This window comes from Acipenser ruthenus, chromosome 16 (genome assembly GCF_902713425.1).
Source record: "Acipenser ruthenus chromosome 16, fAciRut3.2 maternal haplotype, whole genome shotgun sequence".
Classification (NCBI taxonomy): Eukaryota; Metazoa; Chordata; class Actinopteri; order Acipenseriformes; family Acipenseridae; genus Acipenser; species Acipenser ruthenus.
The window spans coordinates 4,318,576-4,333,511 of NC_081204.1; the positions used below are offsets into that span (position 1 = coordinate 4,318,576).

General features: G+C 35.5%; 1 protein-coding gene across 3 annotated transcripts in view; it reads right to left on the bottom strand.

Annotated features, from left to right (window-relative positions):
• LOC117412555 (ubiquitin-like modifier-activating enzyme ATG7) overlaps positions 1–14,936 on the bottom strand; it is a 48,415-nt gene that overhangs the window by 30,269 nt on the left and 3,210 nt on the right. For all 3 annotated transcript variants that reach the window (XM_034021020.3, XM_034021018.3, XM_058988479.1), the window contains 12 exons: positions 14,266–14,383; positions 13,275–13,352; positions 12,578–12,694; positions 11,807–11,953; positions 11,178–11,266; positions 10,580–10,701; positions 9,660–9,750; positions 9,383–9,527; positions 8,873–9,031; positions 4,437–4,631; positions 3,718–3,924; positions 3,133–3,248 (listed from right to left, as the gene is read on the bottom strand). In XM_034021020.3, coding sequence (XP_033876911.2) covers positions 3,133–3,248; positions 3,718–3,924; positions 4,437–4,631; positions 8,873–9,031; positions 9,383–9,527; positions 9,660–9,750; positions 10,580–10,701; positions 11,178–11,266; positions 11,807–11,953; positions 12,578–12,694; positions 13,275–13,352; positions 14,266–14,383 — 1,584 coding nt within the window. The remainder of the gene's footprint in view (positions 1–3,132; positions 3,249–3,717; positions 3,925–4,436; positions 4,632–8,872; positions 9,032–9,382; positions 9,528–9,659; positions 9,751–10,579; positions 10,702–11,177; positions 11,267–11,806; positions 11,954–12,577; positions 12,695–13,274; positions 13,353–14,265; positions 14,384–14,936) is intronic.

Here is a 14,936-nt window from a genome sequence, read left to right on the forward strand (position 1 = left end):
GCTTTTACACCCAGTAAGTATTTCTAGCTGGGTTTACTGGGCAAGTGTTTATGACCTGCACTTGCAACCAAGTCCACTTGCAGCCCTTTATCAACAAAGACTTTAAAGTCTGATTACCAGCACACAGCAGCTATAGCTGAAGTGATATGACTCATGCTCACTTCAATTTGCAATTTAATTAGGTTTCAAAATGTGTAAATACTACTGAAGTATATTGTACACTGCATGTACCTCAAAATGACTAGCATGAAAATAATATTACATTTAAAGCTATATGTGCGTATATTTTAAAAGTGTAATCAACCAGGACAGATACAATTAAAAGGCAACCACTCCATGAGAAAGCACAGTCCTGAACCAAAAACCTTCAGCCTTTCATACTGGTCCTAAAAAACACACACACAGGGTTTTTGTTACAAAAATAATAATACAAAATACCAAGTCTTTTATTTTTTTTCATTTGAAAGAAATGCCCTAGGCTGAAAGTAACAAAAAAAAAATCATACACAGTACTATTCTTTTTTTAGTTATTTTGTAATGATTTTTTAAGGATGGCCTTCCTCATTGTGTCAGCAGCAATCAGCAGATCACAATGCCTAATCAGTTGTCCCTAAAATGGACTTACTGTATAAACAGCAGTGCTTTTGCGTAATAATACTCACTGGCTAAACACCTGCTGACAATATGTTGCAGACCTGTGGGGATTTACTTAATTTAAATTGGATATAAATATGCTGGAACCAAATTCTGTCAGCTAAATAACATGCAAATCAGATTTATCTGCCTGTACATGACACAGGAATTCCATTCTCTCTTTCAACACTAGCTAGCTGCTTCTTATTGTCAGAATAACACATCAACCTAGCAGACCGGTAATTGCCCCAGACTTTTACACTAAAGGTAGCAAATCATATAGATGGTATAAAAAGCAATGACCAGGGGAGTGCATATTATTTTCTAATTATTATGAAACACTGTCTTTTGTTTGTAAGACCAAGATACTTACAAACAAACACATTATTTGTATTCAGATAATCAGACTAGATAGTTGCCTAAACTTAAAAATATCAGAATGTATCCAAAACGCTTGAGCAGTATTTTTCTGAAATAAGAAAGAAGGGTTGAGCATCATGTTTTCATCTGGCATCTAATGTTCGTCAACTAGAAACAAATGTGGCCATCACATCCGAATGAAGTGTTCATTACTAGAAGTATCGAAAACCTCTGTATGATCCTTTTACTGTCGGCATGTGGCTACGATGTACAAAGTGGCATTTTCTTATCCATAGTTCTTTCATTCCAAATAAATGCCAGCCAAAATCTATTTTTTATTACTTTTATTTTAAGAGCTCCACAGCTGGTTACCTTTCTCCTGCATCCACTAAGATCTAACCTGCAACCTTATATAAAGAATATTGAATTTTTATTTTTAAGCAACTGTGCAGCTGTGTTCCATTAGCCTGATATAAATGCCTGTGTTTTAGAGTGACATTATTATTAAAGAGTACGAACACTGACAGCCTGACATCGAATGACACACATAAGTGCGATACCACGGAGCAAACATTCATAACAAAGAACAAAGCAATAACACCCCACCGCCACCACCACCGGCAGCACCAGCACCACCACCGGCACCAGCAGACACAGGATGGGGAGAGAGAAATAGCATTCTATTAGTCAGTCAATCTTGATTACATGTTCTGAATTGTATAAACTGTAACATAAAATACTGATCAGGAATTAAAAAAAAACACAATTGTTCCAGCTACAGATTTACACTTCAAAAGATACACTTTCTTAATATCATAGATCGGCTGAAACTTTCACTATTGTTATTTTTTATCATATGAATCATTATTATTTTCACTTCAGGAAGAGTTAAAAAGTAGGATAGGTAAAGCTATGGAATGATATTACATACAACTCTTCTACAGAAATAACTATACCGAATTTAAAATAATAATCATACTAAGAATGATCTTCCGTATCTATTAGTCCCTTCACAGATGCTCATTTGTTCATCTAATTAGCTGCAATCAGTCTATAATTTCAAGACATGATTCATATTCATAGTGCAGAGCCTCAGTTCTGTTCTATGATCTGGTGACTTACAGACAGACCTAAGTAAAACCGTACACAGGTCAGGTGTTTGGCATACTAAAGCAACACCTACACATAACTGCTTATAATAATTCCCATATTTATAATTTATTTCATATATAAAAGTTATTTTTTTTAATTGTATTTTTGTTCAAACTACCATCATGCTGTTGTGCATTCGGAGAGAGATGGCGTGCACTGTATTTAGTTTTAGGTTTTAGTAGCATCCCTTTATACACACATTTTGCTTCAGGCAGTTGATACAAAACATCCAATACAAAATCAACGGAGGATCCCCAAGTCTTTGACCAGACAAGGATTTTAAAAGCTGAAGGAATAACAGTGTGAAAAACAGATCCAGCAGGGAAAAGAAAAGTAATTAGCAAGGTACTTTCAGAGCAGAGACATGAGATAATATTAATATCTCTTAATTAGAAAATGGAACAGAGAGTTCCTGAAAGTTGATTATTTAGCATTCATTCATGAACCGACTGCTAGAATATTTTTTAAAACAGCATCCTCTAGACATTTCTCTCAAAAGGCAGACATTACCATATGGTAAAGACCTCTTACTTACGCATCACTGCTTAAGTGCAACATCCATCATTTGCTGATTGGTAATTCTGTCATTACAGAAGGCACTAGGAAACTCTACACTCTTGTAAATCATGTGCTACTTGCAATATAAATGTAAAAGCTATTGAACAGGTTGAATACCATAAAAAGTGCAATACAGTAACTGGCTAAACAGATTGTGTGTTTATTGTACTGGCTTTATAAACTCCCTATATATTACCATTTTAGTAAGCATTAACATTTATGTTTGCAAAACCATGACGTTGTAGTGTGTCCTGTCCATGTCCTGATTCTCCACGGCCAAACACTAGGATACTACTGTAGCATACACCCAACATGTTGTCTTTACTATATGCTTGACAAATGTAGTACTTTTTAGTGCAAGGTTACACTAATTACACAGCTCTTGGCAACAGGTGAAAAAACACTATCTGCCATTAATTGTTGGATTACCCCTCTGAATGCTGTAATATAGACACCATCAACTCCACCGCGAGAGCTCCAGCAATCATGGCTAAACCTGGTCGGCTCACAGTGCACTGCTGGTCCAAAGTACGGTCTCTGGTTGACTGGGAGGAGAAAAAAAAAAACGTATATATACATTTTACATATATATATATTTTACACCAAAAGATAGTAAACCGACACATTTATGCAAATCCAGCGATCATAACAGTGATCTTTACAGCCACTAGTAATTGAAGGTGCATTTATTTACTCAAACATCCGCTTCTAAAAATAAAAATGCTCCCACTTGGGGCTAAAAAGAAAAAAAAAAAGAAAAGAATGGAGAAAGCAGATGCCTCGCTTCACTGTGTCTTTCTACAGTCACAAATAATTATTTCACTATATTATCATGACATGTACTAAACTTTACTGGTTCACTAATCAAATGCCCTTCAATTTTCTATTTTTTTTGTGTAAGTGAGATAAAGGATGCAATGTACTTCAGTATGACTTTCTAAAATTAGACATAGGTTTTTTTTATTTTTTTTATTTTAGCATCTATTATCAACATCCTGTAAATGTAACACTTACATCCCCAGGTGCCACCACATCATTGCAGAAATAGCAGCCCAGTTTGTGGCCAGGGATGTTGTTAAAGAGCGAGGTCCCTGGGGCAGACACTGCACTGCAGGAGGCAGCAGCACCAGCCGATTTACTCGATTCTTGCTCTTTAGACTTTTTAAGGCCATGCCTCATTACAACAAAGGTATCAAACCCAAGGGCTGCATTAATAATCAGCTAGAGGAAAACAAAGAAAAAACATCGGGGACTGAATTACTATCCGATTCTTACTTTCTTCCAGTAGCTGTGTATTGAAAGTATGTACTGTAATAGCGATATCACAGAGATAAGAATTTGGTCATGACAAATCAGATTCCTGCATTCAGAAAGTGTATAGTATCGGTTGCTTAGACACCAATACAGAACATAAAAAATGTTAGCTGCAAGAATAGGCTTTTTGATGATCAGTACCTGTCTCTTGCTAGCACACCATTAGCCTCTAAGGCAGCATCTTATATTTTATTGAATTAACCTAGTATTTCAGCTGAAGTTATGTATCATTAATTAATCATTTTTGTTTTTTTTTGTGTAAAGGCTTAGCAAGTCGTGTCCAGTATTCTTAGAACATTACATACAGTTTCATCTTTTACGCCATGTCCCCTTACATCTGATTTGTAAGTGACCCATTAGAATAGTGTTTCTTAGAAACAAACTAGCACTTAGATAACTGATTATACTCTGCAATTTACCTTCTGCTGGCTGGCTGCGATGACAGTGGGAAGCCATCGGCTCTCTCGAGTGTCCATTAGCAGGAAAACAACATCATGAGAAGAAATGAGTTTCTCGAGTTGTTCTACATCCTTGCAAGCTTGTTCCATCGTTACCTCTGAGAAATTCACAGGATGACCAGGCATGGGAATACTCATGTTAAAGCCCTGGGCATTCTACAAAAAAAAAACCAAAAAAAAAAAACAACAATAACTTAACTACAAGTATAACTTCTCCAAGTCCAAATTCTAAGAATCTATGTCATGTGTTTACTTTATTACAGCCTAGGTGGGGAGGGAGGGGGAGCATTTTGAAATGGCCAGTAATATAAGCATGCCGGTGTCTTGCAAAGCGTAACAGTATTGCATTTATTATTATTATTTTAAGCCACAGGCAAGGTTGGTGAACACTTTAAAGGGGTATGGCTTTCAATCCAGTTATTCTGTGGACTAACTGTATTAGTTTGAGTCTTCGATTTGTGGTAATAATCTCCCCTGGCAATCCCCCCCACAGGGAATTAGAATACGCATTTCAAGTGAAATAGCAATAACGTAATTCAGCCCTATAAATGGTCACCGTTCTATTTGTTCATCCCTCTTATTTTGACACCCTGCTAGGTCTAGGAAACACAATTTGTATTTTCTCTCCAATTAGAATGTCCAAAAAACCTATTATCTGAGGTGTAAAGTAGGCAGAAAAGAAGGTCATCCTCCCTGCTGAAACCTTCCCCTGTGTGATTAAAAGTAATCGCCCTGACCCTGAGCACAGTCACCGATAGATATACATGTGAAATGGGGATGACAGTCGAGATGGTTAATTTGGTCATTATTCCAGTCAAGCAGCTATTAAACAACCTTGGCGGGGAGCATACAGACAGTCATATAAATAATACAAATTTGTGCTCTGTAGAGAATTAGACTCATATCACATTCACAGAATGTAGTAACATTTATTGAGCCACTTGTCTTTTGAATGCACTTCACCTTGCCCTACACCCTACAGTTAATAAGAACAAAAAGCTGTCACCCTTGCCATAAATCAGAGTAGGTGCTAAACAAGGGATTGTCTCGTAACAATGTGACCAATAGGCTGTGCACATTCTGCATAGCAAACCCTACAGAGGGTTCAGTGGCTTCAGATACATACTAAGCAGGACATTAAAAAACAGGATATGATGACTGACGCAGACTTGCCAATACATTAAGATATTTTAGCCCTGCAGATGAGAGGTAATAGCTGCTGATGAGGATCATGATGGCGATCAACAGCTCAAATAAATGACGAACCTGAGCCTGACAGTCAGCAACTTGTGGATTTAGCTCATTTATTACAAAGTAATCTACCGCTGAGCCTTTTTTTATCTGTTTGGATTTCTATACAGAAATCCCCACCTCCACCTCCCTCGTCTCATCAACTGCAATCAACCATGGCTGAACAGAATGCCTAATTTTGCAGGTTTTCCAAGTCATGGGCAGTCTCCAGCTAGAGCCTTTTTTATGTAGCAAACTTACCCCATGTTGTCTTTGCTGGGAAAAAGGGGTTTTGGGAAGAATATCTGGATTTGACCCAGGGTCTCAATTTTAGAAAATGCAGGTTTAACCTTTTTGTTTGTTTGTTTGTTAAACACACTGCAACACAGCTGTGTCTCATAAGAACCTATCTCCCTTTGGGGATCCCATGTTACTCAGTCCTGGGAACAATGAGAAATGAATGAGTACAACCTCCCTGGCTACATCAATTCCTGACATGCACATCTGTCCCCAAGCAATCAGAGGGTCAGGAGGCAACCTTCCTCAAGAGCACTGTGCAGATAGTTGGGGAACACCTCGTTTTTCAAATGAAGAGTAGAATAAAAAGACTAGATCTAGTGAGAGCAGGAAAATGCACCAAGCTGTGGCCATGAACAACACAAGTCAAACTTGATCTTCTCTTTTATTTACCCTTCATATACTGTTCATCAGTCATGTTGCACATTCAGTAATGTGACATTCTATTTGTGATAAACGTTTATGAAAACCTGCTGGTTTCAAATCCCTCCTTTAAACCCTACTGATTTATAATACCTACTCATTAAAAAAATGTTCTGAATTTATTGAGAATTATTATATGTTAAGATAAAATGTGATGCATTCGAAAAATGGCATTAAAGCTTTCAATTTAGTTCTCTGGCAGCTTTTACATGAGCCCCTGCCCACTAGAGACATGTAGAGAATATTAAAACAACTGAGAAAATGCTTGAGAGTAATCAATAGAAGATAATAAGAATTTGAATCGCCTCCTAGTTGTAACATATTAGACTGAGACTTATTAACGTCTTAATTTCAGAGAGGGAACGAAAACTATTAATAAACAATTAAAATATTAATAGCTGCACAGGGATAGCGTAGAATTTGTCTTTGCTGTTACCCAACTCCAGGAAAATTTAAATCTAAAAGATTACCCAACAAACGAGGGGTTGTCCGTAGAAATACTCAATATATGTAGCTGAGGGCATGGTTTACATTATGTAAAACAAAGAAAATGTACAACGACTTACTGGAATATGTGTGAACTTGCAAAAAAATATATATAATCTTTGCATTTTTCAGCGTGGTGGTGTAGAAACTGATTAATACATTGAATCATGGGGGATATTCCCCACTAGCATGAACAGTGCAATAACAACACTTAGACCCAAACCCAGAAGAGGCATTATGGAACGCGGAAGCTACTGTGACTCACACCGGCATGTGGCCAGTGTGGAATAATGGTGTTTAGATATTTTTTCTATTATAAAAATATATGCATATCTGAATTCCTGACCTAATATACCACAGTAGCAAATGACATTGAAGGTTAGAATAAAATAGTCCCTAGTGCTAGCCACTTAAACATTCTGCTCAGACGTTGACACATGTAGTAAAACTAACCCTACCTTCACCTCCATTGAGTTCAAACCCCAACAGCCCACTACACGGACCACTGTTGAATATCAATTAATGACATTCTCCAGCCCCATGAATCAAGTGTATGGAAAACAACATTTGTGCTAAGTCCACACAAGATTACTCAAATCTAAAATGTACAGTATTTCCAAACAAATATTACAAATGTGTCACAGCCTTTTTAAACCAGTCTTTCTCCAAACAAATGACTCGGCAAAAAAGGAGGAATTAACCTTTAATCCCTACTCCCACAATCTTCATCAATGCTTTTTATTATTTGTATTTTCTACATGACTAATTGCTGGTGCATCAATGAGGCTAAGTGTTATTTCATTCAAAAGAATGTAACATAACAGCTACTAGTGTGTATTTTTTTAATTCTAAAAGGGGTTTTCACTGACAAAATAAGTGTGCTTGTGTAACAGATTTTCTGTGTCTCATAGCTCCTAGTTCATAATTCCTTACAGTATGAAATAAATAAAATACCAACAGACAGCAAGAATGTATTCTTCACATTACATGCAATGAAGACACATATTTTGACATATAGAGCCTTATTCACAAGACTGTTTCAACTTTTGCCATGAAGATATAACATATTAGTAAATTTCCCATTTTATTTAAAAATGGGTCTTTGAAGCCACCCACGTCTGTAAAATACATAATGTAACAGAAAGGGAAGGCAAATCAAAGCCAGAGGGAGAAGCAGAGACACAGAGGGTTATGTGAAAACTGTTAAACACATTATTTCATTAACTAAAAATGTTTAAATTGGGGTCAGCAGCCTTTGGTTTGGAAGTCATATCTGGCTGTTTCAGTGAAAAAATAAATCACTAAGGCATTCAGAGAATTAGAGGGTCTTCCTGCCTTTAGCTACAATTTATGAATTTATTTCTCAAGTCTTGAAATGCCAAGTATAGACTGTTTGATGTCTACATATCAACAAGCTTGACACATACTTCGTTCAAAGATATTCATCTTTCATTTTCTTTTTGACTATATTTGCAATATAAAAGAATATTATATATACATATATATATATATATATATATATATATATATATATATATATATATATATATATATATATATATATATAATTTTAATTTGTGGTTAAAAAAAGGTATATTAAAATCATAAATACAATAACCTCACAGTAACAAACGGGACTATATAAGCAATAGTAGGTCCATGTGTTTTTCTGTATGTTAGTTTGGTCAATATGTCTAAATCTACACATAAGAAAATACAATCTTACAGTCTGTCTCATAAGAAATGCAGATATATTTTAACTGAACTGCAATCAGGAATGTAGTATGCAAGAACCAGACCTTTATTTAAGGTTTATACAAGAGAAACAAATTCCATGACTAACCGTACGGTGAAGCATCAGCTAGGTTTATTTATAACATGTTTATCACTGTTAATTCGTGCCAATTTTCTTTAGACATTCACAAATATAATAAATTATGTCATAGGGGTTTTTCACTTACCACTCCAGGGAAGATTTTATTTAATCTTTCCACAGCTGCAAGAGCTTTAGATTTTCCACCACTTAGACAATCTTCAAATTCATACAGAGGCTGACGCACTGGATTTGAGTAAGAGATCTTTGCATTGTCCACAAAAGTTATGTGTCTTACCCCCCAACCCTGAACAGGGAGAAGAAAACACATTTTAACATTTCACCACCCTTCTGTATATACAATTCGGATGCCAGGTCAACAGACAAACTGAATCATATGCTGATCCTAAACCAGCAAAACACCACATAACTTTCTAGGTGCATTATTTACTGTTCACTACTTCTGGACCTAGAGATTCCTCTTTAAATCATCTTTCTTCTTGTTATGTTTTCATATTAACTCTCATATTATCAGGGTTTTCTCTCAACAACCGCAATGATGTGTACCACAGAATTGCATCACAATAAAACCCTGACCAGCAGGCATGTCCTTATTTACCCTACCAGACAGCATTACCCTAATCCATCCGTCTCTTACCATCAAGGTCCTTGCAACATTGCAGCCCAGGGTGCCAGCTCCAAGAAGAAGACATTTGATCGAAACAACTTTCTCCAGGTCAAGAGACGGAACCAATCTCCAGCGCATCAGTTTCAGGTTTAAATCAACTGATGACTCTGCCAGTCTTTCCAAAAGTAAAAACATTTTACATTATTTTACACCACCAAAGCATTAACAGAGATGTACAGCTGTAGGTGCAACCATACCATTAGATGAAGATGACACATTTCAATTACATAGGCAGAATAACCAATACCTTTTAGGGTCCATGCATTCACTGAGATTCACCATTCTTGGTCCCATGCTTCCCTTTTGGTTTTTCTCCCAACCAACACTTTTTGGGCAGTCTGAGAATAGAAAAAGTGTAGGGAGATCATCTATCAGTATTTAAATGCTAACAAGCATCTATAGTTTTTTCATAAATTAAAAATTCTTCCCTGGAAAAGGGGCACATCTTGGCGCAGCAGGCTCATACTCCAACAGTTTTGTCACTGCCGATGAAACTGGCACTGCCATGCTTTACTTAAAGCACTTGCTGTTTGCTAAAGCATCAGCTATCACCTGAAATGCACAGTCTGTAACACTGGCTGTAACAAGGGAATTCTCTGATGTGTATAATATCAGCTTATCACAAGTTCATTTATCCAAAGGTTTTTGTTAGGTGGAAACTAAAGTGGACCTTTTTGAGAGCAGGGCTCTTGAATGCATGCATATATGTTTTATACTAGATGTATTTTCATTGGTAAACAGCTAGTCATAATTTATATGATAAAATCAATGAAGAGGAACAACTATTTATTTTCATTTTTAAATTTCACTTCAAATGTGACAGATCTGTGGTGACTGTTAATTCATTGTTGGCAGAAGAGTACACCTATTGATAACAACCAAGCCTATTTTTTTTTTCTTTTTTTACCTTAGACAACATGTTACACATAAATTACTCTTCCACACAGACATCTCAGCAAAAGGTTAATTAAACCAACATCTAATAATGAAAACTCTTTGCTCTCTAATTGAACATAAATTGCATCTCTTACAATGCTCAACATCCCTGATCAAAACTAGATGCATCAAAGGTAACTATTAATATTATAATGTATTTCATCTTATTCCGGTGTGTTTAAAAAAGGATATATTTTTGTTCTAGAAAGATGGAGAAATGCTGCAGATTACCTGAGCCAGCAGTTAGCTTGGGGAGCTTTAATTCAAAGAAGATGCTGTGCTTAGTAGTTCTCACTCCTTGCATGGTCCTGTCTCTGAAGCAGAGTACTTCAATTGAATCAAGGACACCTCCCCTGTCAATGTCAACAACATCAAAGATCAACATAAATGAGTAGGACAGTCTCTATCAATCTCTACATTATCCTAAGCATGTACAAAAGACCCTTCCTTGTACTGGTATTTATGTGTAATGTAAAAAGCAGTTTAGAGATCCCATTTTAGTTTGACCCACTTTACTTTGTTACCATTTAAAGTTCAACAAAGCTTCATGGTCATGTGTTCCACATGGTTTGAACTTTTTGTTTAAAACACAGAGTTGATTGCTATCAAGGTTTCATATAAATCTGTATAACATATACTGCATAATCCTTTATACAGATGTACAGTATTTGTAATAATTAACAACCTAAATACATTTGTTAAGGTACAGTAAATCCTGATTAAAATGGAATTCACTTACACAATCGTGTTTGTTCTGTTTAAACAAACAGCCTGTCTGAACAGCTCATGCAAAAAGAATACAGATTACAGATGTTCTTGTTCTATTTACCATTTGCAGGCCACAAGAATGAGGAGGTTCCTCAAGGGCCATCCAGGATACTGGGACAAGGTGCAAGGATCATAGACACCAACTGTTACCTTGGGACAAGAATTGAGATACTCATATTGAGAACATCTGAGCAAGACTGTGGATTATATCCCCTTCAGTCACACTGTGTGTATAATTACACCATATTAAGCTTCCTATCTATGTGTCTATTTTATAATGCAAAGTGGTTTTTTTGGGTTTTTTTCAGTTTTGGCAGGGCAGCTTCTCGAACTGCATAGAGTTCACACAAACTGTTTTAAAATCACATTTAAAACATTGTGACTGAAGGGGATATAAATGGTGTTCACTATACCTGGGTTACAGTATTATAGTAAAAGATTAAAAAATAAAAAGCACTTTAACAACGATACACCACAAGGCAGCTCAGTCATGCAAAAATTTTTTTGTGTGAACTCTATGAAAACATCAGTAAATAAAAAGCATGATTATTGAAAATCAATTTGAGAGTAATCTAGTAAGTATTATTCAGCAGAAATATCTTATTTTGACAACTTTCTGAATGTACACCATGTATAGCCATCAGAGTCGCATTTAGGTTGCAGTGTTTTCTTTTGTTTTTGTTATTGTACCTTTTTTTGATCTCTGAAGAAGTCATTCCATTTTCCTAGAGGAGACACTGAAACTGAATCATCTGTAAACTTTATTAGGAAGTATGGAAGTGCAGCAGCTCCATCTGTATGGCAAAGATCCTCGTAGGCTTCTTGTAATTTTTGAATCTTTGGAGACAAATTTGATATACAGTAACTTTAATAACAATTTACCCCTGTGCATGAGGCAGTATAACTATTAGGTCACTGAACTGGACATTTTATCTTCTATTACCAGTAATTTATATTTTAAATTACATTAAAATTCACAGTTTTAATAAATAAATTGTACTTTATATGAACATTTGTGGAAGTCTGTTGTTTTTAAAAGTATTTTCTATCAACTGGGAATAACCCGTTTTAGCACTCAATAATTAGTACTTAATTAATAGTAAGTTTAATGGCAACTGGAGACGTGGTTCTCCAGATATATGTGAAGTGTGAAGTAGATGCGGCCTCCACTATATCCCCATGCAAGGGTCGAATACAATAATTAACAAGTAGTCTCACAACCAACCCCTCCCTCATATTGTGCAACCAGTTTATTTATGTGTTGTAAACTTATCTAAAGCATGGATCTTTGTAGACTGACAAAGTTCTTGCAAACAAAATCCAAACATGTTTACATTCCTGAAAAGCAAAAGTGTACCCACATACATAACTGCATTGAAAAAAAATGAATAAAGAGCCAACATAAACTTTTTTTTCTGTAAACATTCACACGTAAAATATGTTCAATTAGAGACTCCACACCTGTCTGGAAGAGAACTTTTCTTCAAGGATAACGGGCTGCTGAACCATGTGAATCCCTTCAGAAAAGCACAAGGCAGGAAAACAAAACCAGTAATAGAAACGATACTTCTTTAAATCCTGAAACAACATGTATTACACATGTAAATGCTATGCTACGAACAGGGGGGTAATACAATGAAATCAAATATACAGCCATGCATTTTAGTATGGATATTAATTTAAAAAACAAGAAAAACAAAGAAAGGGTGTGAGGTTGTGTGTAAATCTTATAGAAAAGCACATCGTTTAGACATAGGGATCTTATATTTTGAAATTCTATAGATTAAGAACATCAAGCAGACAGTCTTAAGTTTACCCAAGCTTTCTCTGTGGTGTAGCTGATCTCAAACAGTGACAAGAGATTGAAAATTGAAAATCTCTTACAACAGTATGTCAGTAATTTAATTTGTATATTTTAACTCATTTTTCTTAAACAGAACTGAGATTCTTTTTTTTATCAAAATGCAATATACTTTTTCCAAACTTTTGAAAAAAAAAAAGTTTTAAAGTCACAAAAGGTTATGTATCTGATTTGATGGGTTAAATAAAGGTCTGGATGTATGACACTTTTCTAGACAGCTGTTAAAGAAACCAAAAACAGTACAACGTAAGAATGTAAATGAACAGCTCCTCTCTAAATAATACATCGCTTACTTACTGCAAAAGTCAGAAGTAGAAATTTGTTTAAAAGGGAAGGTGTTTCAAGCACAATACCAGACTGTATCGCGTCCCAAATCTGTTGGAAATAAAAACCCATGTTTTCATTGCAAAAATTGACAATTGAATGTAAACATGTGGAACAGATAATGGCATTACAGCAATTCTACACTGTTGCATCTACTAGACAGAAGACCTAAGTATTATGAAATATTAAGCAGGTCATGCATTGATGCCACCAAATCAGATTCTGAAAAGTGCATCACTAGACATTATGCTGACGTGGTGTAATTACGCACACAGGAAAATCAATGTAACTGATCAATTAACAGTCTCAAGGTAGTTCTTCAGCAATAACAAATTACTTCTGTACTTAGAATCTTATATTATTAGAATGCTGTAGAGAAATGCTTTGGTCACTGTTATCCATGAAGATAATGAATGTGTTGCTGTTTTTTTCTTGTAAAATTATAAAAACATAATTAAGAGTATTGCATATATAATTTATATCAATGAGCAATTTATAATTTCTACATTTACCAAAATGTTTTAGCAGATACTTATACAGATTACTTATTACTGGAAAGCACATAGAATGCGACAGGTTGCCATGCAACTGCTTAATGAGTTCTAAGTGTTACCAGTTCCCATTAAAATTCTGCACTTAGAATCATGTAAATGTTTTTTGAGAAACCATGTCTGTTTACTTACTCAGGAAAGGTTGTCCATCAAAATACATTAAAATAACTGGCACACACACATAAACTAGAGCACTAATTCCTTAAATTGGAACCTATTTAGCAACCAGTGCAAGAGCAAAGGCACATTGGTTAAAACTAGCAATACAAAAATAAATCCAGCCAGGAGTAGGTAAATTACTGTTCTGAGCAATTCTCTTGAAAGGTTTATATTGTTGAAATTGGTTTATTATGTTGAGAAAATGTGCCTTTACTAAACAGGGCCTTTTGTCTTTTAACATATAATTATCTTACCTCTTTTGCTGCTTTCTCCAACAGTGCTTTCTTATCACAAGTCTTAAAGGATTCCAAAGTGTTTGTATTGTACAGAGTACCAATTGCTGGACAGCAGCGTGCTGGAGTTGGGCCATCTCTAATGAGAGAATAACATTTACATTAAAAAGATCAATTTAATAATGTCTTGAATCTCTTTATAAACAATAAATACAGCCATTGGATACACTGGCACACATCCACTATAACTGTGTAGCCTTTGATTAATACTCATTTGTGATTGTAGAGGATGTAGAGCTTTGTTTTAACTGCGGGAAAAATCCAACAAGTGTTTAGGTTATGCTGAAAACACTTTCATTTCAAATTTCTTTGGGACGACAAGGAACGTAAAAAGGATTTCCCTTGCTTTTAACATTTCCGTTGGTTTTAGACACCCTTCCTGAACACAGGTTTGGAGGCACCAACACAATAATACAGATGTGATCAGTTGCGGATTGAGGAAATAGTCCATTGTGAAAACATCATGGGCCACCACCAGGTTGGGATGCACGGCAAAACAATATTTACACTTGGAATAAATAAATAAGCATTTGGTATTACATCTACAGATCTGTAGGGGCCTGGAAGTAACACAGTGAATTGTTTATTGCACGTTTTGCAACATCAACAGTTTGTTTTTCCTTTTTTTTTTT